The 25,032-nt window shown below is 37.3% G+C and overlaps 1 protein-coding gene across 2 annotated transcripts in view; it reads right to left on the bottom strand.

Annotated features, from left to right (window-relative positions):
- Positions 1 to 25,032, bottom strand: part of LOC142031228 (titin-like) — a 244,865-nt gene that overhangs the window by 148,286 nt on the left and 71,547 nt on the right. For both annotated transcript variants that reach the window (XM_075028344.1, XM_075028345.1), the window contains 45 exons: positions 24,677 to 24,955; positions 24,267 to 24,554; positions 23,771 to 24,049; positions 23,388 to 23,666; positions 23,032 to 23,310; positions 22,594 to 22,881; positions 22,133 to 22,420; positions 19,125 to 19,406; positions 18,567 to 18,845; positions 18,171 to 18,452; positions 17,772 to 18,050; positions 17,197 to 17,484; positions 16,771 to 17,049; positions 16,398 to 16,676; positions 16,021 to 16,299; positions 15,209 to 15,496; positions 14,768 to 15,055; positions 13,944 to 14,234; positions 12,940 to 13,227; positions 11,822 to 11,914; positions 11,416 to 11,698; positions 10,980 to 11,163; positions 10,540 to 10,629; positions 10,190 to 10,457; positions 9,832 to 10,092; positions 9,041 to 9,250; positions 8,853 to 8,930; positions 8,713 to 8,739; positions 7,979 to 8,026; positions 7,010 to 7,066; positions 6,831 to 6,908; positions 6,286 to 6,540; positions 5,545 to 5,637; positions 4,902 to 4,979; positions 4,136 to 4,204; positions 3,436 to 3,519; positions 3,131 to 3,193; positions 2,794 to 2,871; positions 2,352 to 2,432; positions 1,731 to 1,808; positions 1,458 to 1,541; positions 1,080 to 1,157; positions 787 to 861; positions 508 to 591; positions 96 to 194 (listed from right to left, as the gene is read on the bottom strand). In XM_075028344.1, the coding sequence (XP_074884445.1) occupies positions 96 to 194; positions 508 to 591; positions 787 to 861; positions 1,080 to 1,157; positions 1,458 to 1,541; positions 1,731 to 1,808; positions 2,352 to 2,432; positions 2,794 to 2,871; positions 3,131 to 3,193; positions 3,436 to 3,519; positions 4,136 to 4,204; positions 4,902 to 4,979; positions 5,545 to 5,637; positions 6,286 to 6,540; positions 6,831 to 6,908; positions 7,010 to 7,066; positions 7,979 to 8,026; positions 8,713 to 8,739; positions 8,853 to 8,930; positions 9,041 to 9,250; positions 9,832 to 10,092; positions 10,190 to 10,457; positions 10,540 to 10,629; positions 10,980 to 11,163; positions 11,416 to 11,698; positions 11,822 to 11,914; positions 12,940 to 13,227; positions 13,944 to 14,234; positions 14,768 to 15,055; positions 15,209 to 15,496; positions 16,021 to 16,299; positions 16,398 to 16,676; positions 16,771 to 17,049; positions 17,197 to 17,484; positions 17,772 to 18,050; positions 18,171 to 18,452; positions 18,567 to 18,845; positions 19,125 to 19,406; positions 22,133 to 22,420; positions 22,594 to 22,881; positions 23,032 to 23,310; positions 23,388 to 23,666; positions 23,771 to 24,049; positions 24,267 to 24,554; positions 24,677 to 24,955 (8,358 nt within the window). The remainder of the gene's footprint in view (positions 1 to 95; positions 195 to 507; positions 592 to 786; positions 862 to 1,079; positions 1,158 to 1,457; positions 1,542 to 1,730; positions 1,809 to 2,351; positions 2,433 to 2,793; positions 2,872 to 3,130; positions 3,194 to 3,435; positions 3,520 to 4,135; positions 4,205 to 4,901; positions 4,980 to 5,544; positions 5,638 to 6,285; positions 6,541 to 6,830; positions 6,909 to 7,009; positions 7,067 to 7,978; positions 8,027 to 8,712; positions 8,740 to 8,852; positions 8,931 to 9,040; positions 9,251 to 9,831; positions 10,093 to 10,189; positions 10,458 to 10,539; positions 10,630 to 10,979; positions 11,164 to 11,415; positions 11,699 to 11,821; positions 11,915 to 12,939; positions 13,228 to 13,943; positions 14,235 to 14,767; positions 15,056 to 15,208; positions 15,497 to 16,020; positions 16,300 to 16,397; positions 16,677 to 16,770; positions 17,050 to 17,196; positions 17,485 to 17,771; positions 18,051 to 18,170; positions 18,453 to 18,566; positions 18,846 to 19,124; positions 19,407 to 22,132; positions 22,421 to 22,593; positions 22,882 to 23,031; positions 23,311 to 23,387; positions 23,667 to 23,770; positions 24,050 to 24,266; positions 24,555 to 24,676; positions 24,956 to 25,032) is intronic.

The following is a 25,032-nucleotide window of genomic DNA, read 5'->3' as shown; positions in this document are numbered from 1 at the left end:
TAACACAAAGTTTTTGTGTGTTTTAATCTTGGTATTAGAACAATAGACTTGTAGACAAAGCACAAGTTTCTCAGTATTGTCTGTTTATAGTGTACCTTCATGTGTTGGGATTTCCTCTGGAATGTCAACAGATATTCTTTCTTCTCTAATAAGTACTCTTTCTTCAAAAGTGGCTTTCTTCTGCACTTCAGGCACTTTGAAAGATAATAATATTAAATGTATGCTTTTCTAATTGCATTGTGAAAGCCATGTTGCAAATTGCTAACCTAAGTTTCCAAAGAATTGCTTAAGGGTACTGAGCACATAACACATAACAGATTTAATATTTAGAAATAATATTTTTACAAGTATTGCACAACACATACAACACACTGTAATGATTCATTGTCACTAAATCAGAACAACAGAATTCACAGGGGAAGCACAAATCAATGACTGATAACCATACAGAACATATAAACAGAAGCTGAGAAACAGCGCATTCTTTCATTCTGCTGGAAAGCATACCTTTAGCTGGAGGAGCCTCAACTTTTTTAGGAACAGCAGGAGATACTTTTTCTTTAGGAACAGGTTTCTTAGGAACCCCAGGCACTTAAAAAAAAAGGTATTTACTTTTAGGACCTATAAAATGCAAAACTGGCATAGCATCACGTAACAGAAATGTATCATTCAAGAAGATTACAAATGGACATATTTTGCTTACAAAACACAACAGCTGAGCAAGCTGAGACAAATGCAATGTTCCAAAGACTACAATAAATGATATTACAGTGAACAACATTGTACCTTTTGCAGGTGGAGCTTCTTCTACTTTAGGAACATGTGGTACTTTTTCTTCTGGGGCTGGTTTCTTAGGTACTTCTGGCAGTTCAGAGAATTATAATAATATTAAGTAACTAAAATTGCAGGTGTTTTATGACTGCATCTATAACAGTTATCTGCAAAACTGACACAAAAGTTACATAGCTAATGTAACTGAAGTATAACTAAAACAAGATTAACTTAAGAATCAAAACCAAATTGGATATAAACAAGATGCTTAAGATAACAAGAAAAGAATGTTTCTTATTTAAATGTACCTTTAGGTGGTGGAGCTTCCTCTCTTTTTGGAATAGCAATTTTTTTCTCTGGGGGAGCTCTCTTAGGCACCTCTGGCACTTAAAAAAGATAAAATATAAGATAACTGAATTCTATACTTCGAAGATTTATTGCAGTATTATAGAATTTCATTAATCCATTTATAAGAATATCAAGACACACCACATAACACATTAATACACTTAACATATAAAGGTATGAGACAAGAGCAACAAATATTTGGGGGGAAAAAAAAAAATCAAACCAGTCTCTGCAAGCCACTTTTTTTTAAAACACAGACATGCTAAAGTACAGGCTAACACACACACACACACACACACACACACACAAGATATTCAACACTCCATCACTAAGTATACCTTTGGGACGTGGAGGTTCTTCTTCTTTGGGAACAGGAACATGTACTTTCTCTTCAGGCACAGGTTTTTTAGGCACTTCAGGAACTTAAAGGTATTAAAATTTGTTTAAGTAATCTTTCTAAGGCTTTTGAGTTTGTCTTAGATGAGAACAGACATACAACATAACACACAGACTATATTTATCATATGCTTATATTGAGAAGCGAATAGTAGTTAGGAAAACAGCACAATAGTACAGGACAGGTTAAAGCGCACATCCAAAAGGTACTGTACCTTTTGCTGGGGGAGCCACCTCCTTTTTAGCAACAGCAATTTTCTTTTCTGGAACAGGTTTCTTGGGGACTTCAGGCACTTTGGAAAACATTGTCAAAGTGAGAGAGCTTTAGTTTTTGCACCACTTATCCAGACTTCAGTAATCCAAGATTGCTTTAGAGAACATAGTGTCTGGACAAGTAGCTGAGCACTGCAACATAATACAATGTACAACCTTTTTGGACATACAGTGGACTATATGGGAAAGACACTATCATACAGTATAAAATTCCAATGTTAACATTACTGCACTATCAGTTTTCATGGCACTCTATTGAAGCAAACACAGCCTACCCTTGTCTGCAAAAGCCATACAACCCCAATACAAACAACAAACACAAGATTGTTAGCAAAGAGAAGGGCCAAAGCTGAGACAAATGCAAGCTGTAAGCTAAGTTATAGCACAAATGAAAAAGTGAAAGTATGGAGATAACGCAAAATCAAATAATGCATATGGAGATAATGCAAAACCAAAGCCACATAGGGAATAAATTCATAAATATATTCAAGAAAACATGAAAAATAATATAATGAAAGACAATTTGTTTGGTTTTAGGTTTTTTACTAGGGCAGTAGAAATACCTTTAGCTGGTGGAATTTCTTTTTTAAGGACAGGAGTGGGCTTTCTCTCTTCTGGAACATGCCTCTTTGGTATCTCAGGCACTTTAAAGAGATAGGTGGTGAACACTTAGGAGACAGTAAAAATATTTGGCAAATCACAGTAGGCTACTTTCAACATGCTGGACAAGCAAACACTATATGTCAAAAAATAGGCTGTTTTGTCAAACAAATACAATATGCACGTCTCAAAAAAAGCTATTTAAAGAATTATTTAAAGCAGTGATGAAGATGAATTAGATTTAGAAATGCAGTAGGGCTTGAACTTCTGAGAGTAGAGCCATAGAAAAATGGAAAGATCTCAGTTCTGATATGCTATCCTTTGGTAAAGAGTGGTACAGGCAGATAACGTGGAAATTCAGAAGAATGGAGCACATTTTCTGAGCACTACAAAGATTTTATTTACCTTCAACATGAGGGATCTCCAGTTCTGTAGAAATGACTTCTTCTTCCTCTTCTTCCTCCTCTTCTATTTCCTTATGTGCTACAATAGGAATTGTAAAGATATTAAATTTGGAGATAGGAAATATCAACAACTGTAGTAAATCTGAAAAGCTTTTAAGAAGATATTATGTGTGTCCAATACACAAAGGTCACTGAAACACATTGCTAATATGTAAAAAAATTTCACCCAGAAAACTGAGAGCATGTGCAAAACTCACAATGAGTTTTGAGAAACTACAGATTCAAATTGTTTTAAAAATCTTAAACATTGATTAGCCTCTCATTCTTAATCAATCTACCTTCAATCGGGTAAACAGCTTCAAAGAATCTTTCTTCAACTGTTTTCTCATGCTCTGTTGGCTCTTCAAAGAAAAGCATTTGAACAATGTTAAGATAAAATAGTTGAAATGTTGACATCTATTAATCTAAAGAAAACTGAGGCTACATAACACAATAAACAAAAGAAGCAATGCATAATGAAAGACAAGTACACGATGTGTCTAAATATGTAATTTGCCATACATAAAAATAGATTAAAAGAGAATCTCTTAGGACTGAAATATTGTTTTGATTTGGGTGCACAGATTTTTGGTTTTGTACATACCTGTGACATATGAATACTCTTCTTCTCTGTGGACAGAAACCGACATCTTTTCTTCTGAAACAGTCCATGTTTCTACTGTCGGTACTTTAAAGACAGGATTTTGTTTTAGTATTTTATATTCTAGATCCACATTAGTGGTAGTCAGCATGTGAGTTTTTATCAAATCTGTATCTGTATTGCACATTTAAGTCTTAGACATATTTAGACAGTCAGTATTCGTATTCTAAAATACTGAATGCAGAACAAACATACAATTATAATATTTAACATCTGTTAAAGACTGAAGACACAGACACCTTTAACCTGAAAATTTAAAATAAATGCATGCACAGGATTTGGAAATAGCATATTAGAAGAATTCCAAAGGCAGTTCTTCAAAGAAATGTTGGGTCACTGGGACATTATTAGGTAAGCATAGGCCAGCAGGCAGAATAGATGAAGAAAAAGCTAAATCATACTGCAATATCCTGTAGGCTGTTTAAACAACAATCAGAAGGCTAGCCACAAACATGTTAAAAACAGACTTTATGAAAGATAAAAGCACAGTGCATATATTATTTAAATACTGACAGTAGTCACAGCATGACTAGTACAATAGATCCAGGTACATACACACAGGCCCACATATTTGCAAGAAGCACAAGACAACACAGGGTACTGGAAAAAATGTAAACTGCAATTGAAAGATGGTGATCTGTACCTTCCTTTTTCATAACTTTTTCCTCAATGATCCTCGGTGTAGGTTTTGGTGGTAGAACTTTCTTGGTAACTGTTGGCATTAAAATTTTGTTACTCAGTCATGTATTTAGCAAAGAGATCAAAGTAAGTCTATAGCTATGTAGCAATGGTGTTGAAAATACAACAAACAAGACAAACATAATCTAACTCAGTAGCTAAGTCAGGCTCCTTGGAACCATGTAAAGCAACAGAAGGAATGTGTTTGCTTCTTTTTATTGCTACTATGTAAAGGGTATAGGTAACTCAGGGCATTTAGTACACACGTCATATCCTGACATATATTGAATTGCAGACAACAGATTCCTGCTGCAGAATAGGAAATGCTATACAGGAGAAGATGGTTACCAAGAGAATAAGGATGCATCTTTTTTCATAAGCGAACAATTAACCAAGACATCCTGGTAGACAGGTCAAGTTGGAAATCTGAGGAAGATGGGGATTTCACATCTTCAGCTTAGAGTGAAACATATCGTTTAAAACAGTGCAATTTGACACTTACTTCCTTTCTTAAAGCATTGGTAGTTAGCATCTGCATTTAGTATTTTCCCCTAAAAAGCTTTTCATCTTCCTTTTATGCAATTCAGCAGAAGCTTTTATTAGATGTTTCAAAGACTGAAAAACTGATCAGACCCATGTTAAATGAAGACAAATCATATGCAGATCAGCTAACTAACAATAGCCACTACTTTCACGTGAAGATGACATTAAGGTAATTAAACAGTAGTTACCCTCAGCCCGTTTGACTTTTTCTTCTGCAACCCTCTGAGTGGTTATCTCCACTTTTTCATCGACAGGTTTCTTGACAACTGTAAGCGAATCAGATACATTTATTGTTTAAATAATCTTGCAAATTATTTTCCAGACATGCACCCGGTAGAACTGGCTATTTTCTTGTTTAGGATGTTATAACCTTTGCACATCCTGTGCGTTGTTCAGTGCATTGTTCACTGGCTGTGAACAGTGGTGGTAAAGGCACTTGTGAAACAGGTGTGATCAGACCCATCCTCCCCTGAAAGATATGCAGTGATCTAAATGGAGGACAGGTCTCAGAAGTGCAGCACTCACTGGCTCAAAAGCACCACCCATGCCCAAGGGTAATATACAGTGAGAAGGAATGGTAACCAAAGCTCAGTTTGATTTTGCCAGCAATTCTTGGTTTGCTTCAGCCACCGTTGCCACTGTTCTCTGCTCGAAAATATGAGGTGGGAAAAGAGGAAGGGTTGCCATGAGCCTTGCTCATGTCACTCTCCAGCATAAACAGAATTCTCTCCTTTTCAAGGAAATGTGAATAACCACCACAGTTCAGCTTGAAGATGATGCACCAGATATCTTAATCTGCATGTTCCTGTTAGTTTTGCAGGGAAGTCATACCTTTACGAACTGTTACTTCTTTCTTTTCCTTCTTTTCAGCTGTAATTGCTGGTGGTTTTCGCTCAGGCACAGGCTTCTTAGGAACTTCAACCACTTTAAAAATAATAACATTGCTTAATGATGAAAAATGTGGTGTCTAAAGGCACACCAAAGGTATTAGTTATGCCATTATAAGTTTCTGAAGTTGAAAACCACACAGAGAGTGTTGGAGATCCAATTGTTGCAGTAAAACTTTCTGCTTATTTCCAAGTTTGATGGTTTCTTATCAGAGCCAAAGTCTGTTCCTAGAAGCATGCATGTTACTACTACCCAAGACAGTTAAAGCGTGCAAGGAATTGCAATATACAGCTATTAATATCGAGCAGTTAATGAGTGAAACATTTAACCTAAATCAAGTTTACCTAGAATACCTGAAAATAATAGAAGAAATATCCAAAACAACTAAAAATTATACATATCCTTGCAAACTACTAACTCATATTAGGTTTTAAAGATGTCCCAATCTGCAAAGTCCATTGGCAACCAAATTATAGTGTATCAATTTATATCTGCATCTGTGCCTCGCCATACTAGAGTCCTTGTCTTATCATCAAGTGCCAGTTAAAACTTGGCAGCATATTAATGTTCAAGTCATTGTAACAAAAAAAAAATCCAGAAAATGCTACCTGGCTAAAAAGTTTTGGGCCTTAGTAATAAATATGAGAAAAGAGAGGAAATAAAATGGTATGATAATTAAAGTACCTTCTTCATGAATGACTCGTTTTTCTTCATAGGTCACTTCTCTTTTCTCATAAGCTTCTTCCCATTCCTCTTCCCCTTCATCATAGCCTTCTTCCTTGACATAATAGTCATGGTCTTCTCCATAATCTTCTTCCCATTCTTCATAAGTTTCTTTGGGCTTTTCATATATTTCCTTCTTTTCTTCATGAATGTCTTCTCTCCTTGCCATTGATGTTATTTTGATCTCTTTGGGCTTCTCTGGCAGTACCTCAGGAACTTAAAAAAAAATAAAAATTATTCATATCATAGCCTAGAATTTGCAAGGCATATTGGATGTATGTAATTAATGAAATGATTTCACCCTCACTGGCAGTTTATAGAAGTGACTATTTTTTAAGTAGTCGTAACCAGCTTGGATATTAAATGTGTATGTTTTAAACATAAAGATAAAAATCAAATAGATTTGATTGATTCAAGGTAATTTGAAACAAATTGCCTTGTTTCCACAAGGTAATTTTACTTTTAAAAAAAAAAGTTAAAAAAAAAAAAAAAAGGAAAATAGTTACCTTTAGGTGGTGGAACTTCTTCAGGACCTTTTTTAACCACCTTTTTGGTGATTTTCTTTACTGGCACCTTTTTTTCTGCTTAAAAACAATATATTTTAAAATTTCAATTAAAATAAACCCCAGAACAACAGTCATAATGATACATGTACACACTGTCCAAATACTTAAAGTATTCTTACCTGGCTTTTTCTCCTCTGGTAGTGGGACAAGAGGCAGAAGAATAGGAATAGGGGCAGCTTGCAGGAAAAATGAAATATTTAGAATAAAATGTGAGTATGATGTTTCCTTGTAAATGAAGAAAAATCCTAATGTGTTTAGAAATAGATGAGATTATTTTATTGCAGCTGCAGAATAAAAGCAAATGTGGTGCTCATTCTGACAGTTTACTGTAGCTGGAAGAATATATTATGAGTGGGAATCTCCAGTCTACATTTACTTGAACCCCGACTCTTCTCAGCTTTATTTTCTTTACTGCCATCACTCTCCTATCTTTGCTGATAGTAATTCATCTAAATATCAGATCTTTCCACTCCTGTTGCCACTGCTAGCAATTACCAAATTATTCTGGAAATGAAACCAAGAAGATTGAACTTCTAATATTCATAGTAAACTATTCAATATAACAGAAATATATGTAATGTTTGTAGTCTGTAGTCCAATACCAGAGCCTGGGGAGAAATAATTTGCAATAAATATGCAACCCATTGTATGGCTTTAAAAGAATATTTCTGTTTTGTTTTCCTCTTTTTTTTTTCCCCCAAAAGGTAGTAATTCAGACAGCTTGTTTAAAAGATATTTCTGTGGCAAAAAGAAGAAAAGGTGAAAATAAAGAGTCATCAGAAGAGGAAAATGGAAATAAAAGGAAGATTGAATGAACAAGAGACTGATAGGAAAACAAGTTGGAAAGGACAAACTCTTTTTTAAAAGAAAAAGCTTCATTCCTACCACCACCTGTGTATAGTTTTCACCTTCTACAGAGCAAAACAAGCCTATCCAAGTCAAGCCTTGCTCATATAATATTTGTATAGAGACAATTAACTGGATTGTAACACTGAGCTGCCTAAGATTTTTCTCTGAGGTTCCCACTGGGCTGCTGCTTCAGTGCAGCTATAAAAGCACTATGGAACAAGTATGGTTTGTTGCCCTACCTTCAGCTGGTTTTTGAGGTGGAACTGCAACCTTGGCATCAGGAACATCTAGAAAATCAAAATGTTTAACTGACTTAATAAAAAAAGGTAGATTTGAATACTCTGGCACCAAGAATAGTAGTTCATGGTGTTTTAATCTTTCTTGTTCTAGCAACAAGTATTGTAGCTTGCTCCTCAAGAATAAGCTAGCTGACCAATAGGTAACTAATTGCATTAATCTTTCAGTCTGGCCAGACTCTACACTGTTTCATTTTATTTCTAAATAATTCTTGCATCATTTTAGAGTAGGCTTTCAAGAACATACAGGAAAGAAGATCATTATACATCATATGGAGATGGTTGCTACCCATTTTCCCTCCTTGGTTATTTTTTTCAATTGTGTAGAAGACTTCAAATCTATTCACTGGTACCTCTTAATTGTTTTATTCCTCATTAATTCAATAAAAAATAAACTTTTGTGTTTTAGAGAATATGGCTTCCCATATTGTATCAAATAGGACTCCAGGCACATTAATATCACTGATTTTGCAGTTATCACAGTATTAACTGCCACTATTTATGAGAGTAAATAGTTCCTCAAATTTATGGATGAGGAATATTTTTTCAGGGGGTAGGTTTGACTTACTATAGCCAGGAAAAAAGGATTTGAAAATAATAAAAAAAGCAGAGCAATGCACTGAATCTATGACAGTGAATAGACATGATCTTGTGCCAGTCTTGCTCATGATCTTTACCTGGTGGCTTCAACTCCAGTTTGATTTCTGCAAAAGAATATCAGATTTCTTTTAGGACTATTTATTTTTCAGAATCATGTTTCAAACTCATGAATTTGCAGGTGGCTATGATCACAAATTTGTTCAGCAAATTTGCTCACCTTTGGTTACCAGATAGAGCTCTGCAGTGCTTCTTGCTTCTCCTCTTGGTTCAAGACGAGCAATTACAGAATATACACCTGCAACAACCAAGAATGTTGATATTTGTATGCCTTTATCATTTAAAAAAAAAGACAAAAAAATCAGATAAAAGAATGGCATCAGCACAAATATCCCATGCATTTTTTACCTTCATCTTCTGCAGTAACATTGTGAATAGTCATATAATGACAGCGACCTTCACTTCTGAAGCTGTACTTGGGACTCTCTCTCAGTTCAGTGGGGCCTTTATACCATGTCACAACTGCATCATCAAATGACACCTCGCACTCAAAGGTTGCAGACTGGTGTTCACTCACTACAATGTTCTGTATGCTCTTTGTAAACTGAATTGGTTCCGCTGTTTTTAGAAACAAAAAAAAGTCAATTGTTATGCACCATCAGGCCACTTAGCTTATCTAATTCCTTCTTATTGTTTTCATAATAGCTACATTATAATAGGAGATAATAACAATAGATCTTGAAAAAGTAGAGTAAGAAAAAGGGTTTCCATCTTCTATGAATTTTTCTATGTAAGAATGAAGATTAGAAGATGTAAGAGTACAACTATAACAAGATTGCTGTGCAGATAAATTATACAAGGGAAGCCATTAAGGAAATTGAAGAGAAAGAATAATTAAGAAAAAGAGGAAATCCAGGGAAAAATATAAGAATATCAAACAACAAGAAAACAAAAGTAAGTATGACTCAGATTGTTTGAGGGTCTGGAGACATTAGTAATGATGATTTAATAAAAAATATTAACTTAAACAAGAATGTCACATATTGTTCAAAGAGAAAGGAGAACAATATTTCTTGTTTAGTCTGTTTCCAAGTTTGGGAATATCTCTTTAAGAAATATTTTCATTTGTTCTCTTAATGGAACATCCAGAAACTGTTTATCACTACCATAATAAAGAGATTCTGTATCTGTTTACAAACCTTCAACAGCCAGATCTGCAGTTGTTTCTAGATTGTCAAGCTTGCAGGTATATTGTCCCTGGTCTTCTGTTCTAACATCCTTGATGATGAGTTTGTGTACTTTGTCAGAGACTTGTGTTGAATATCTCCCTCCTATCTTAATGGGTCTCCCATTTCTATACCACTGAGACTTGGCATTTGGGATAGAGAACTGACAAGACAGCGTGCATGTGTTTCCTTCCTTGAAAGCAGTGTCATGAAGATGGCGTTCAACTGCAGGTTCTATTAGCATGTTAAAACATATATTTTAGCAGACATCAGGCAGTGGAATAATTAAAGTGTAAATTAATTCAAATACATACTTCAGAATTACACTTACCGATCACAGTTAGCCTGGCACTGGCAATGTGTGGTCCACACACTATTCTGAAATTTCCCTGATCTTCAAGTTGGCAGTTCCTGATCCTCAGTATGTGGCGATCACCTTCAATTCTAATTTCATATTTGTTATTGGAGTCCAGTTTCTGCGTTCCCTTGTACCATGAAAGTTTAATTTCTGGATAGTTAATTTTAATCTCACATTCAAAAATAGCATCCTCATCTGTTAAAACCGTCTGATTTTCAATGTCTCTGATGAGGGTAATAGGCTGAAAAATATTAGTTGAAATTAGTTTCAAGTTCCCTGTTATGAGTTTGAGTATTTCACAAATCAGTCCAAAAATATATTACCTCTGTCTGTGTAAGTCGTTGCTGAATAAAAGCTACAAGTTCATCAAACTCCTGATCTTCCCTTCGAGCTTTTTCTGTGAGCTCAATTTCCTGTAAAAAGGCAGAATATACTCAAAGATTAAAGGATACTAAATGTCAAGCTGTCATGTTTATCCAACGTAGAATTAGTTCCTACATCAAATTTTCTGTAACTATACTGTAACTAGCATATCTTTCCATCTTAAAAATTGCAGCCAACTTGTGAAGATAGAACATACTTGGCCAGAAGGTCCATTCCTTCTTCTTGCGTTTGAGCATGCAAGAAATTGAGAACTGTCAGTAAAAGATCTAAAGAGGAACCAGAAACTCCTGCACACACAGTAACATCAGAGCATGGACACCAAGTCTGTTCAAAGGAACCGTGTTACTCCTAATGAAGCCAATGTCATACTGTATCTTACCAATCTATGGCTTTCTTCTGCTTGGGTTTGCTTTAGTAACTCAAAGGCTTGCAGGAGGCCACGGAAATCTGTAATTCCATACATGCGAGCATATTTCTCATATTCTTTGGGATCTACATTTTTGAGAAGTTCCAAGATATCAATAGGTTGCTCTTCCTCTTCTTCCTTCCTTTTTGTTGGAGTGCTATTCAAATCAATGACATAAGTTAAATATACAATGCTTCATTCCTAGAAATTTCACTAAAAAAGAGACTCAGCTTAGAGGTGCCCTGTGCAGTGGAATCCTTTAGTTTAGTCTAGTCAGATGCTTCTGGTTTTAGTACAGTTATTCATATTTAATGAATATTAAAAAATTATATCTTGATCTGAGATATATAATAAAAAAATGTTTCTTCTGTGTTCATGGCAAATTAATCTATAAGAATTTTCCATATACCTTTTTAGTTTTGCCCTGAGATCCCCTTCAACAACTTCTTTCTTTCTTTCTTCAACTTGTAGGTTTACACTCCTCTCAATTTCACCATGTTGGTTAAAAGCTACACATTTGTACATGCCAGAATCAGTTTTTATTGCATCCCTTATTTCTAGTTTGGCTTCATCTCCTCTCTGCTGGATTGTAACACGACCTCCCTGGTTGAGTTGCCTCCATTTTCCCTTCATCCATTTAACATTTGGAATTGGGTCTCCTCCAACTTTTGCAATAAATTTTGCAACAGTCTCTGCAGAAAGATGCAAATGAGGAAGCTAAGTCTTTCCAGCTGTCTATGACAGCAGGACATAATCTCAAACAAAAGGTACAGGCAAATAGAAGACAATGTACTTTTTTTGAAAAGAGTTCTTACTTTCCATGACTTTGATACTCTGAGGCTCTGACACAAAATAAAGTTTTCCTTCCACTTCTGCTTTTTTAGCTGCTGGTGCAGCTGCTGGTTTTTCTGAAAAACAGAGTCAAACAATTAAAGCAGATGGTTTCATGTAATAGCTTATGTTCACGCATGATGATGCTTCCAAAGAAATTGTAAAAAAAGGAATTAATTACAGAGATGGAACAAAATATTATGCAAGAGATAAAAATGCAAAATACTTTCATATTGTTTTAATTAACTTGTATTTTACTTTCCAGATGAAACTGAACAGTGTGGGCCATATAGTGCTGTTCATTAACTTCAGTCAGGTCATTTATATTCTGCACAGATGCAAATTCATAGATGGCTACACAAATAAGAAGCCTCATTTTCTAAAATGGATCAGTTTTTAGTGAGGTATTATCTTTTCTATTTCTGGAAATTTCACACTCAGTGTTACTTGCATTTTTTTATCAGTGATCTGTTAAATTCTTTTTGTTTTCCTTTTGTGTAGTTCTTAGCCTTGCGGCTACCCATGTAGTGAGCAGCTGTGTGGTGCTTAGTTGCTGGCTGGGGTTAAACCACGACTGTCTTTTATGCAATGGTAAGGCAAGACCTACATGAAGGTCTTGCTTAGACATGTTAAGACAATATTTACTTTCAGCTAGAAGGTCAAAATGTCTTAGAGTTGTAACAGTCCTGAAGCAATTAGCCTCTAAGGCCACATGCTCAATCAAATTCCTTTTGTATTTTCTTTTAATAAACACTAGTGTTCCCATCCTTTCCGTAAAATATGCATGTCCATGTAATCTCACTCATTTAGCTTGCATTTTTCTTAAATTCAGTGTTTTGATTTAGAAACTAAGTTCTTAATCTTTTTTGGTAAAAATATACTATTCATTTGATGCTGCTCTCCCACTGTTTCTGTCACTATTTATGTATAAATTATTGTTAAATATACTGTCTTCCAAGATTGTACAGTTTTGCAAAGAACTAAAAGATATTAATTGTTTTCTATTACATTATTAACATTTTTGTTTCACAGAAAACAAAGCAGGGTGGAGTTTTGTTTTAAATTTCCATCATATGCCTTGATTTTCTTCATGTTTCTGTACCTTTAACTGTCACTTTAGATTTGCAAGTATCAGTGCCAGCTGCATTTGAAGCTTTGCATACATATTCTCCTGAATCAGATTTGGTAACCGCAGCAAGTTCCAGAAAAGCTACTCCATTAGCAAAGCTGAAGTTGCATCTGTCTGAAGCTCTTATTTCTCTCCCTGCCTTCAGCCACTGAATCCGGATTGGCTGTGATCCTTGGACGTGGCAGCTGAGCTGTAGTGTATCACCTTCCTTTGCTGCTGCTGGCTGAAGAGGCTGGTCAAAAACTGGAGGCTTTTCAGGTTCTGGAATATGAAAATGCTTGAGTGAATACTCAAGGAAGGAAAGTATGATTAAGAATGTAAGAGAAAGAGAGATACGTGTGATTCTTTAGAAGACAATGGCAAGGAACGAAGGAGGATAAACAGAAGTCTGAGAATGACAATCATAGTTTTAGAAAATGCAATAAATATCAAGATAATATGTTTTCTACACAAACATGCAAGAAATATCTTTTCTCCACACAGCAAGGACATTCACATGCAAAAAAATAATATAAGAACTAAAGCACTGCTATTAGGCTGCAAAACTGCATAAGCACCTTTAAAGAAACAAATATGCAATCTCCGGCAAGAGTATTATGATGAAATTCTATGCTACCACAACACACTGTTAAGTCCAAGCTTAGATGTAATTGCACAGGAAAACTATTATTCCATGAAAAGAGAATGATTGAAAATTCAACAGAAATGTCACATAAAGATTTCAATGTTCACTTCAGTCATAGCAAATAGTGAAAAAGTAAAGAAGCCCCTCCCTCAAAAATATTGTTTTATTTTAATCAGAAAATTAAAAGAATTCCTCAATTTTGTGGTTTAACCCAGTTTTATCTTGTCCATCTTGGGACAAATAACTGCTGTTAAGGTAAGTAAAACCAGCTCAAAAGATAGAAGCTGTACATTTGCAGCTAACATACAACGAAGAAAAGTAAGAAGCAAAGAAAAACAAGATTTCAACTAACCTTTGATAACAACAGAAGATGTACACAACACACTTCCTGCTTCATTGGACACTTTACAGGTATATAAACCAGCATCTGATTGCTCTGCGCTCTTTATATGCAAAAGTAAGGTATTGTTTTTGAAAGATATTTCACAATGAGGGCTTGAATGAACTTCCTGATTGTTTTTATACCAAGCAACAGTCAAAGGCTGAGAGCCGGAAACACGGCCTTCAAGTTTAAGTTCATTCCCTTCTGTTTCTTCTACTGCTTCCGACAGTTTCTTAGTAAAAGTAGGTGGAGTTTTTCGTTCTGTAAGAAAAAAGAACATATTATTCAAGTTCTATGAATCAAACCTGAAATGAAAAATTCTAAAGCAAGTGTTTCAAGAAAAATTTGGACATTGGGGAATTGATATTTGCTCTCATTTAAATAGGATATTTTTTTTTTTAAGTGAAGTATGCCAAGATAAACAGCAGGTGTCTTGCTCTTACAGTCACTGTCATAGTTGATTTTGCTATTTAAAAAACAATGGTGTTACATTGATTTAAGTCAAATGCCATTTAAAAAAAAAAAAACAACAACATTTTTGTTGAGTTCTCAAGAAAGAAGTAGGCCGAAGCCTATAAAGAAACTAGACTGAAGAAAATATTCTTTCATTTCTCCTCCCATTGTTGTTAGTGACCCTTCCTAATTCCCTTAAGAGACCCATAGGTATCTCCAGATAGGTACTTTCAAGCTGTATCTCAAAAGTTTTTCTCAAACTTATCTTGCAGCAACAAGGCTAACTTCCATTATAATTAAAGGAAGAAAAATGTACACACAATGCTTTATCTACTCAGTACCTTTCACAGTCAGTTGAGCTGTGCAAGAGTCCTTTCCAACTTCATTGCTAGCATAGCATGTATACTTTCCAGAGTCTCCCCTGTCAACTCTCAAGATGGTCAAGTGGGCTGTGTTGTCTACATAACTGATCTGGTAGTTTCTTCCTGTTCTAATCTCTTGGTTATCTTTTGCCCAAGTGACTCTAATAGGCTGTGTTCCAGAAATGTGACACTCAAAGTCAGCACTTTCTCCAATAATACCATCCACAGGTGTAATTGGGATGTCAAAGAATGGAGGAGTCTTCCCTTCTGAAGAATGAAAGAAATAAAAAAGCATCACCTTAAAATCTCGATTTGCTTTAAACCTCTGGAAAAAAAAATTATTCGTACAATATTAAATCCATATATGAAGCAAAAGTGGGTTTTAAGATATTTCCATTAAATTTTTCACAGCCCACTGACCTGTAAGGACAAGCCTGCCACTAGAAGAAGCAGTCCCAATCGCATTGGTAGCTGTGCAGGTATATTGCCCAATAAGGCTCCTATCTGTCTTCAAAATCCGGAGAGTTGCTACATTATCTACAAAGGATGTGTGAACATTGTAGTCCTCTTTTACACGTACACCATCTTTAAACCAAGATACTTCAATAGGTTCTGAACCAGCAATGCCGCAATCAAATGTAACTGGTAAGCCAACAGTTTCATGAACATCTCTCAATTTTCTTGTGAAAGAAGGAGGAAGTTTACGCTCTGTAAGAAAAGAGGTATTATACAGTGAGGGCTTTCAGAAAATATGTACCTCTTGCTGTACTCACCAATAACCACTGCCTAATATACTGTATGCTGGATTTTCGCTCATAACTTCGAATTAAAAATGTTATTCAGCATATCATTTATGTGGAACCTGATGCGAAAAGAGCACTGTGCATGTGGTTGCAGGAAAACATATAACCATTCTGCCCTCAGTTACACCCAGTGAGCCTATTTAACCCTCAGGACTGCTAATGGTGGAAACAATCAAAGCAATAGCCTCAATGGGGAAGGAAGATGCAGAAGCTTGTAACCCTACAGAAGAGCTGTAATCAGTAAGAGATGTATTTTGATGATCTTTACTGGTAGGCCTTTGTTAATTGAAGATAGTGCCGCAGGGTATCTTACACGTCAAGAAACAGTAAAGCGTTTAACAAAAAAAAGGTAATCTTTGTTTTTCAAAATTGCAAAACATACTTAAGAAAAACAGGCTATTTTCCTATTTTTTAAAATGAAATATTCACCTTGAACTGTCAGCAAAGATGATGAAGCAGCCTCCCCAACAGTGTTTTCTACTTTGCAGATGTACTCCCCACTGTCACTACTGTCTACTTGGCTGAAAACCAGAGTGGCAACTTGGTTCTTAAAGTGCATTTTCACAGTAGCAGTTCCTCTCAGCTTTGTATCACCTTTGTACCACGATACAATCATTTCTGGTGTTCCAGCAACGTGGCACTGTAAGGATGCAGAATCCCCAACAGTCACCTGCACTGGCTCCAAGGGTGTAATGAAGTAAGGTGGTTCTGAAGAACAAACACACACCATTAGCATGAAAAGGTATTGCACAATGACTATTAGTAGTTCAGATAACACTTGATGAAGTGATGGTGGCTTGACGCACCTAGTATTGTGATTGCACCATGACAATTATCTTGTCCAGATTCATTTTCAATATGACAAGAATATTGCCCCTGATCTTCTAGTTTGCTACTAGGGATTTCCAGTATGGCAGATGTTTCTGTAGTGGTGATGCTACACTTTTCAGAGTGTGTAATTTTTACTCCATTTTTCTTCCATGTCACTGAAATTGGTGGAGTACCCGTATATGTGCATTCCAAGATTAAATTTTTCCCTTTCTCTACACTTATATCGTTCACCTTCTTCACAAATTTGGCTGGTTCTATAATAAATAATGGGAAGAAAACAAATTAAATAAAGCCAAGAGATCATTTTTACAAGCATAAGAAGCATAAGAAAGAGTAGTCTGGACAAACCTTTGACAAAAAGATGTGTTGTACAAGAAATCTTCCCTGCTTCATTAGAGACCTGGCAGGTGTAGTCTCCACTCTGAAGCGGATCTACATCAAACAACTCCAGTTCTGCAATTGAATCTTGCAAGGTGATACTGCATCTGTGTCCTGGTACTAGCTCAACACTACCTCTAAACCATTTAACTTCCAATGGAGAGGAGCCTTTTATGATACTGGTAAAGGTTATGTTTGCCCCAGACAAGACATTCAGTGGCTCAGGTTTCTTCACAAAAGATGGTGGTTCTAAGCATGCAAATAAAACATACAGAGAAATACATTTGAATTTCTGATGAAGACCATAGTGATCAGAAATATGTAACAAAGCAAAGAATGAACTCTTTCTGAAAATAAATTTGTGCCCTCTGACTCTAGCTTCTTATTGATACTGACCTCTAACACTCAAAAATGCGCTGCATTCATCAGACCCAGCTACGTTAGTAGCTGTACACAAATAAGTTCCCATATCAGATTCCTGAAGTCCATTCACTTTCAGAGAACAGGTATTGTCTGTAAGGGTAGCCTGATACTTGTCTCCACTGGTAATCTCCTGTCCATCATGAAACCAAGAAACCAGAATAGGTGGTGACCCATAAACTTTGCACTCCAGTACAGCAGAAGAACCCAGCTGACCATATGTTTCTTTCAGTTTTCTTGTGAAAGAAGGAGGTATAATACGATCTGCATTTGTTTAAAAAAAAAAGAATAAAAATTACCATAGAGGAGCTTAAAATGCAGAAAGTTCCCCATGCATAATAAAATCAGTTAACTTTCTTTTGATATATCTGCTTTAGCAATATGATCCTACACACCTAAGTCATTGAAAAATAGAGAGTTGATGGTTAAGGATACGCTGGAGCTTTCATTCACACTTTTTGAGGGACAGTCATGAAAAACAGTTTGCTATCTGATGGCTTTTTAAAGGAACTATAGGATCAGACGTGACTCAAAAAGAGTGGTCAACTAACCTGAAACATGCACTGAAGCTGTGCAGCTGCTTTTACCAACACTGTTTTTCACCTCAAAAGTATATTCTCCACTGTCTTCTAGTCTTGCATTGAGGATCTTAAGCCCTGATACTTTGTTGAAGAAACTGATTTTATATTTATGGTCAGTCGACAGTTCATTCCCATCCTTAAACCACCTAGCAGTAAGCTCTGGTGTGCCGTCTACTGTGCATTCCAGAGTACAAGAGTCTCCAGCTGTAACTTTGACTGGGCCTGGCTTCTCTACAATGACTGCAGGTTCTGCAATGAGAAGCAAGCCACAGAATTTTTAAGAACAACAATGCAATGGTTATTAGCATCATAAAAATTGAAATTTTAAAGCATCTTAAAACACATTGTTTTTTATCCCACGCTACCAACCTAGCACTTTCAGCGTGGCAAAGCATTCCTGAAATCCAGCATCATTTTTTATCTGACAAACGTATTTCCCAGCATTGGCTGGTTCTGCATTTCCAATCCTTAGAGTTGCAATGTTTTCTGAATAGGAGATCCAAAGATTATCACTTTCTCTAATGATTTCCCCTTTGTCTTTTAACCACAGAACAGAAATGGGCTGTGATCCTTCTACTGCAGCCTGCAGTTCAGTTGACTCCCCAACGACGACAGTGAGATCACTCAGCTTCTTCACAAAGGTTGGTGGTGCTATTTAAGAGAAGATATTTAACAGTAAAAAAAAAAACACGCCAGGAGCGGAAAAGTAGGTGGAGAATGACAGGAACAATGAAATGCCAAGAAGGTGCCAATCTTTATACAAACCTCTTAGTGTTACAGAGCCAATACAGGAGTCACTTCCCACATCATTTACAGCTTTACAGTGATATTCACCAACATCTGCAGTATCCACACTGAGAATGTGAATACTAGCTAGGTAGTTCTCGGACATGATCTTATACTTCTTGCTGCTCCGAATTTCTCGTTTGTCTTTATACCATGAAATCTGGAATGGAGGAGTGCCCTGAAGCTCGCATTCCAGGTGAATATCAGACCCTTTCAAGGTCTGGACTGGATGGGGCTTCTTGGTAAAAATAGGGGGTGCTGAAAAAAAAAAGGGGGGTGTTAAAGTTTGTGTTATTTGAGCAAAGGAGATTAAAGAGGACAGACTATTCATGTAGCTGTAGTACATGTTCTGTTGCTGAACAGCTAAGACAAACCGTAAATAAGAAGTTCTCCCACAGCATAACAAACAGGAAAGAGATTTGCCATCTATTCAGACAGGTTTTGGCCTCTCCAAGTAAAGAAAGTGGGATTTAACAGCTTTTCCACAAAGGAGGACTCATACAGATAGAAAGGTAAGGAAAGAACTGGAATTCTGACCTTTTATTTTCAGTGAGGTACTGGTGCTTGCACTACCCGCTGGATTCTGAGCTTCACAAGTATAGTCACCACTGTCTTCAACAGTAAGGTTGTGCATTTCAATGACTGCCACTGAATCCACAAAGGACATGGTGTATTTTTCACTGGGATGGATCTCGGTTTCACCTTTGTACCAAGTGACTTTGATTTCTGGAGATCCACCTATTTTGCATTCATACTTAGTGGAATCATGCTGTTTCACAAGTCTTGAGGAGTCTAATTTCTTAATAAACCTTGGTGGTTCTGGAAAGCCAAAAAGGGGAGATTATGCTTTAAACTGGACTGATTCATTGAATAAGCAGGAAAATATGGACAGAAACTTTAAACTTTGGGGACTTAAGCAAATATTCCAATTTTGCAATTGCTATGAAATTGTTTTAGATTATTTCAAGTTGGTCTAAAATATAGACTAGGAAGCAAACAAGTTCTCTATCTGCACTTCATGTAGTTTCCTCTTGCTTTATTGTCCCATTCTACTTCTCTTTCTATGTATTCAGTACAGATCAGCTGACATGTGGTTTTCTTTAAGTAATATCCTCTTGCAGTACATGATTAATCAAAATGCCTGATGGAAATGCAAGAATCCAAACTGTTCAGCCAAGAAATATTATTAAGAGCATTTATGCTGAGCATTATAGCAACTGCTTTATATCCTAATAGGTCATTAACAATTGATATAGTCAATAAATGTATCTGCATTATAACCCTCCACACATTTATTGCAAAGCCAAACGTAAAGGTGTATATAAGAAATAAAAGTCAAGGAGCTCAGGTAGCAAAAAAAAAGAGGTTCAAAATAATCATGCTGGTAAGACTTATGAGATGGCTGGTATTACAGAAATTGGTATTAAAGGTGCTGTGACTGAAAAGTAAACCGGATGGTTACATTTTGTTCTGTAAGGAGAGAAAGGAGTGGAGTTTGACACTTTTCATCAGAAGTACCATACGGATGATTCAGAATCATAAGACTGAATGCTCATAGTTCAAAGATATAATGAGTAAAACCAAGAGGTGGTAATGTGGGCACAACAAACAAATCTCACTGCAAAACAGGATGTAGTGCCTCTTTGTGCATCTGTCTGTAAAGTGTAGGAAGAATATCAATTTTATTGCGGGTTACTTCAACCTGTGGGACATTTGCCGAACACCCTATGTTGTTAGTAACAAAACTTCCTTAGAGTTTCTAAAAATAGAAATGATGGCTTGTTAACACAAGGACTCTTGGAATCTTAGTAATTTACTATCAGATTTCACTTTGACAAAGACTTGATTATCTATCTGCATACTGACAGTTTCTGAGTAGTCACACTCTAATTCCATTCCTTTCCAAAAATGAGGGTATACAAGTTAGGAAGGTATATACTTAGAATGTAAAGCTGTTTCTAGAACCTAAAGCAGTTGTTAAAATTAAAGATTGGGAACATTACATGTTAAAGTGGGAAAGTTAATAAAAAACTGGGAGATTTTCAAGGTCAATTGAACAAATCTTAATTCTACTAACAAAAGTCTATGTGTCATAGAAGTAAGACATCATATGCTCAGATTAAACACATGCAAATCAATGCACACAAAGAGCTTGCCCTTCCAATTTCTATATAAACTGGCTGGCAAACAGTCAACATCATTGATTTTACAGCCCTGGGGAAACTGTACAAATTCTAAAGGATTGAAGTGAGTGCCAGTGCAAGTTCAGGATCAAAAAAGAAAATAATAATCCTGGAAAAAAAGAATTTTCAGGATTTTATGAATAAGGAGTTGAAGAGTAAGAAAATAAATAAGGGATCACTTTATGAATCGTTATTCCAGTCAAATAAACCTATTAATGGTGTTATAATTAATAATAAACAGAATTGTGATTCTGGTGGAAACAAGCTTTAAATCTTTTGAAGAGGTTAGATTTCTTGCTACAATCTTTCAATGCCTTTTGTAAGTCAAGCTACACAATAACAGCACCCCTACTTGCCACTGAATCTACAGGTAATTCAGTCTGCCATGCTCTTCCCACCCCCACCAAGAAAAATGCCTGTAGATAGAATATACTGTACATATATAGAATACATTTGACATGCAATTATTACAAAACCTTGCTAGTGTTAGTTCAGCTTCTTGTGTTATTTGTCTTAGAGAGTAAAAGTCATAGTATTTACTCTTGAAATGTTTTGGGGTTTCCCCCCTCAAATTCATACAGAGGGAAAAAAAAAAGAAAACACTAAACCAATAGGGACATTTGAACTCACACATGACTTAAGTACTGTATTTTACATTCGTTCTTTTATAAAATCAATAAGAATGAGATATCCGGAACAGCTATAAATAAATCCAATGTTCCCACCTACACTGAGGAAATTACACTAATATAGAAGTGTCACTTGTACCAAGACAGCTTGATCCAGTCATAAATTTAGATCATTGAAATGTATAAGATCCACACACTATGTGGAGAAGCAAAGTGTTGGTGGAATGGATATTTGTCACCAAGTCTGTCCTCAGATCCTCCAGTTCTGCTGTCTAGAACAGCAGTTTTCAATGTTTTCAGACTGTGAAAGAGTAAAACTATTTGCAGGAGCTGCACACTCAGTAAAAATACATTTAAGTTTCATAAGTAAGTGAACTGAGTTTCTCCCAGTTACCTTTCCCTCCCCTGGACAACTTAGTGAATGTCACTTCTGGAGAGAGACTTTAAAGAAGACAGATTTTGCCAGCCAACAGGGCCATTCATAAAGGCGTAACAGGGTACTAAGTCAGAGTTAACATTTCAATGGAAGAATCCCTTTGATAAGACAAATCACGCACTATACCTGACCAGAAGAAAGATGAATGAATATCTAAGTATTAAAATAATATTTAAAGGAAATAAGACATCTCAGTGTAGGCTGTTAGTCTCACACTTATCTGCATTCAGGTCTTTGTTTTCCAGGTGTCTGTCTTGCAAAGAAAAGCCTCATGAACACTAAAGCTCACAGCAATACCTTGTACAGCCAGCTGAGCTGCGCATGCGTCCTTTCCAACACTGTTGCTGGCAGTACATGTGTAGAGTCCAGCATCCACTTTGCTGACTTTTAGGACTGTCAAGCTGGCTGTGTTTTCCACCAGAGTCATCTTGTAGTTGCCACCTGGGCGGATCTCTCTGTTGTCTCTGGTCCAAGTAATCCTCATGGGAGCAGAGCCAGTCATGTGGCACTTAAAGGTTGCACTTTCCCCTAGCGCCACATCGATAGACACTGGCTTGATGTCAAAGAAGGGAGGTTGTAGATGTTCTGCAAAGAGGAAAGCATGGCAGAGCTCACTACCAAGCCCTCCTCACCACACACCTCACCATGCCATGCCCATGCTCCCTGGCCACAATATAATGGGTAGTGTGGGAAAAAGGGTGAAGAAATAAAAGAGCAAAGATACACGAAAGATCTTTGTTTAAGTGTGAGCTACAAACCTGTGAGGAGAAGTTTGGCGCTGGAAGATGCTGTCCCCAGAGCATTTTGGGCTGAGCAAGTATATTGGCCACAGTAAGCCATGCTAGTTTGCAAGATCTGGAGAGTCGCAACATTATTTAAGAAGGCTGACTGCATGTTATCACTGTCGCTTAGAAGAACCCCGTCTTTGTACCACGACACCTGGATAGGCTCTGAGCCATTTATGCGGCAATCAAACGTCACTGGGGCACCAACTGCCTCCTGAATATCTTTCAGTTTTCTGGCAAATGTAGGGGGAAGTTGACGTTCTGCAAAGCAATAATAATCAGCAGTATAAGTAGAAAGCCACCCTGTCAATCTAGAATTAATTAACTCTGAAATTAATAAGAACCCCTTTCTGTAGGCAACGAAGAGTTCCTACAAACTACCCCAGGAAAGAGTGGCTCTAGGCCCATCACCTTTAACAACAAGCAAAGCTGTGGAGGTGGCGAAGCCAACGCTATTTTCTGCTTTGCAGACATATTCTCCAATGTCACTATCCTCCACCGTGGAGAATGCCAGCGTTGCCACGTTATTCTTGAAGTGCATTTTGTAAGCCTGTGTTGATCTGAGCTTGGTGTCATCTTTGTACCAGGAAACCTTGATTTCTGGCGCACCACCAATCTGGCATTTTAAGATCAAGGGCTCGCCAACCTTCACCTCCACGCGGTCCAGGTGCGTGACAAAATAGGGTGGTTCTAGGGAAAAAGAGAGCATGGTGAGCACAGGCATAGCGCCACTGGGGTGCTGTAGGGGCATCAGGGGTGGTGTGTACCTAAGACGGATACAAGGCTGTGGCAAACATCCCCACCCGCCTCATTTGCCACCTCACAGGTGTATTCGCCTTCATCACTTTTGGTGCTGTTGAAGATTTCAAGAATGCCAGATTTGTCAGTAGCTGTAACACTGCAGCGTGGAGACTGAGCTATGGGCATGCCATTTCTTTTCCAGGTGACAGAGATGGGAGGAGTGCCTATGTAGCTGCTTTCCAGTACAATGGACTTCCCCTGCTCCACACTGAAGTCACTTAATTTCTTCACAAAGACTGCAGGCTCTGTGGGGAGGCATAGATCAATAGTGAGAGGGACAGACATGGCAGGGCTGCAGGCAGAGTGTGAAGGGAGATACCTGTGCATACAGGCACACAGACAAACACACCTTTTACAAAGAGTTGGGTTGTGCATGAGGCACTGCCAGCATCATTTGTGACCACGCAGGCATAGTCCCCGCTGTGGCCTGGCTCCACATTGTACAGCTGCAGCTGTGCCACAGACTCGTCCAGAGAGATGGAGCAGCTGCTGTCTGGCACCAGCTCCCTGATGCCTCGGAACCAAGTCACTTTGAAGGGAGTACTGCCCTTGATGTAGCTCGTGAATGTCACACTCGATCCAGGCAAAACTTCCTGGGGATCAGGTGTCTTCACAAAAGAGGGTGGTTCTAAGGATCATGCAAAGAAGTGAAGAGGGAGAAAGATGTTAATAGGAGAGTCTCTGTGGGGGAGGAAAACTGGAGCAGGTTTGAGACAAAAAAAAAAGAGAGAAGGAGGGAGAAAACAGAAGAAAAACATGAAAAAGAAATCATGGGAAACCAGAGGGGTGGAAGAGAAGAGGGAAGAAGAATTTTGTTGAAAGGGCTGTAGTACCCTTCCACTGACCTTGTACAGTCAGGAAGGCGCTGCATTCATCAGATCCAGCCACATTGGCTGCCACACAGGTATATGGCCCTGTATCTGTGACATCCAGGGCATTCAGCTTCAAAGCACAAACATTATCCAAGAATGAGATTTCATATTTTTCTCCACTAACAATCTCATTCCCATCCTGAAACCAGGCCACAGATATGGGGGATGTCCCAGACACTTTGCACTCCAGAAGCACGGAGGATCCCAGCACCCCATTTGTTTCCTTCAGTTTTCTTGAGAATGAAGGAGGAACAAGACGATCTAAATAGGACAGGGCAGAAGAATAGGAAGAAAAGTGTTGGGTTTTTTTCAGGGGAAAGGAAAGGGGTGGGGGGGGAGCTTCCTTTAAAGACAAGGGTGAACGACAAAGACAGAAAGCTGACCTGAAACATCAACTGAAGAAGTGCAGCTGCTGTCCCCCACCTCATTGTGCACCTCAAAAGTATACAAGCCCCTGTCTCCCCTGTCTGCAGAAAAGACTTTCAAGGTGGATATATTGTTGGAAAAGGTAATTTGGTATTTGCGGTCGCTCCTTAGTTCTCTGCCATCTTTGTACCACTTGGTGATAAGTTCAGGTGTTCCTCCTACTTTGCACTCCAACGTAAAAGGATTGCCAGCCATTACTGTGATCGGCTCACTCTTCTCTAAGATAACTGCCGGTTCTGAAATAGGAAGGGAGGGGTCAGTGTGTCACCAGGAAATCTATCTGCAAACCAGTGAGCGCAGGATATAAACAGAA

Source organism: Buteo buteo, chromosome 5 (assembly GCF_964188355.1).
Source record: "Buteo buteo chromosome 5, bButBut1.hap1.1, whole genome shotgun sequence".
NCBI classification, from domain to species: Eukaryota; Metazoa; Chordata; class Aves; order Accipitriformes; family Accipitridae; genus Buteo; species Buteo buteo.
This window is presented reverse-complemented; position numbering and strand designations above follow the sequence as displayed.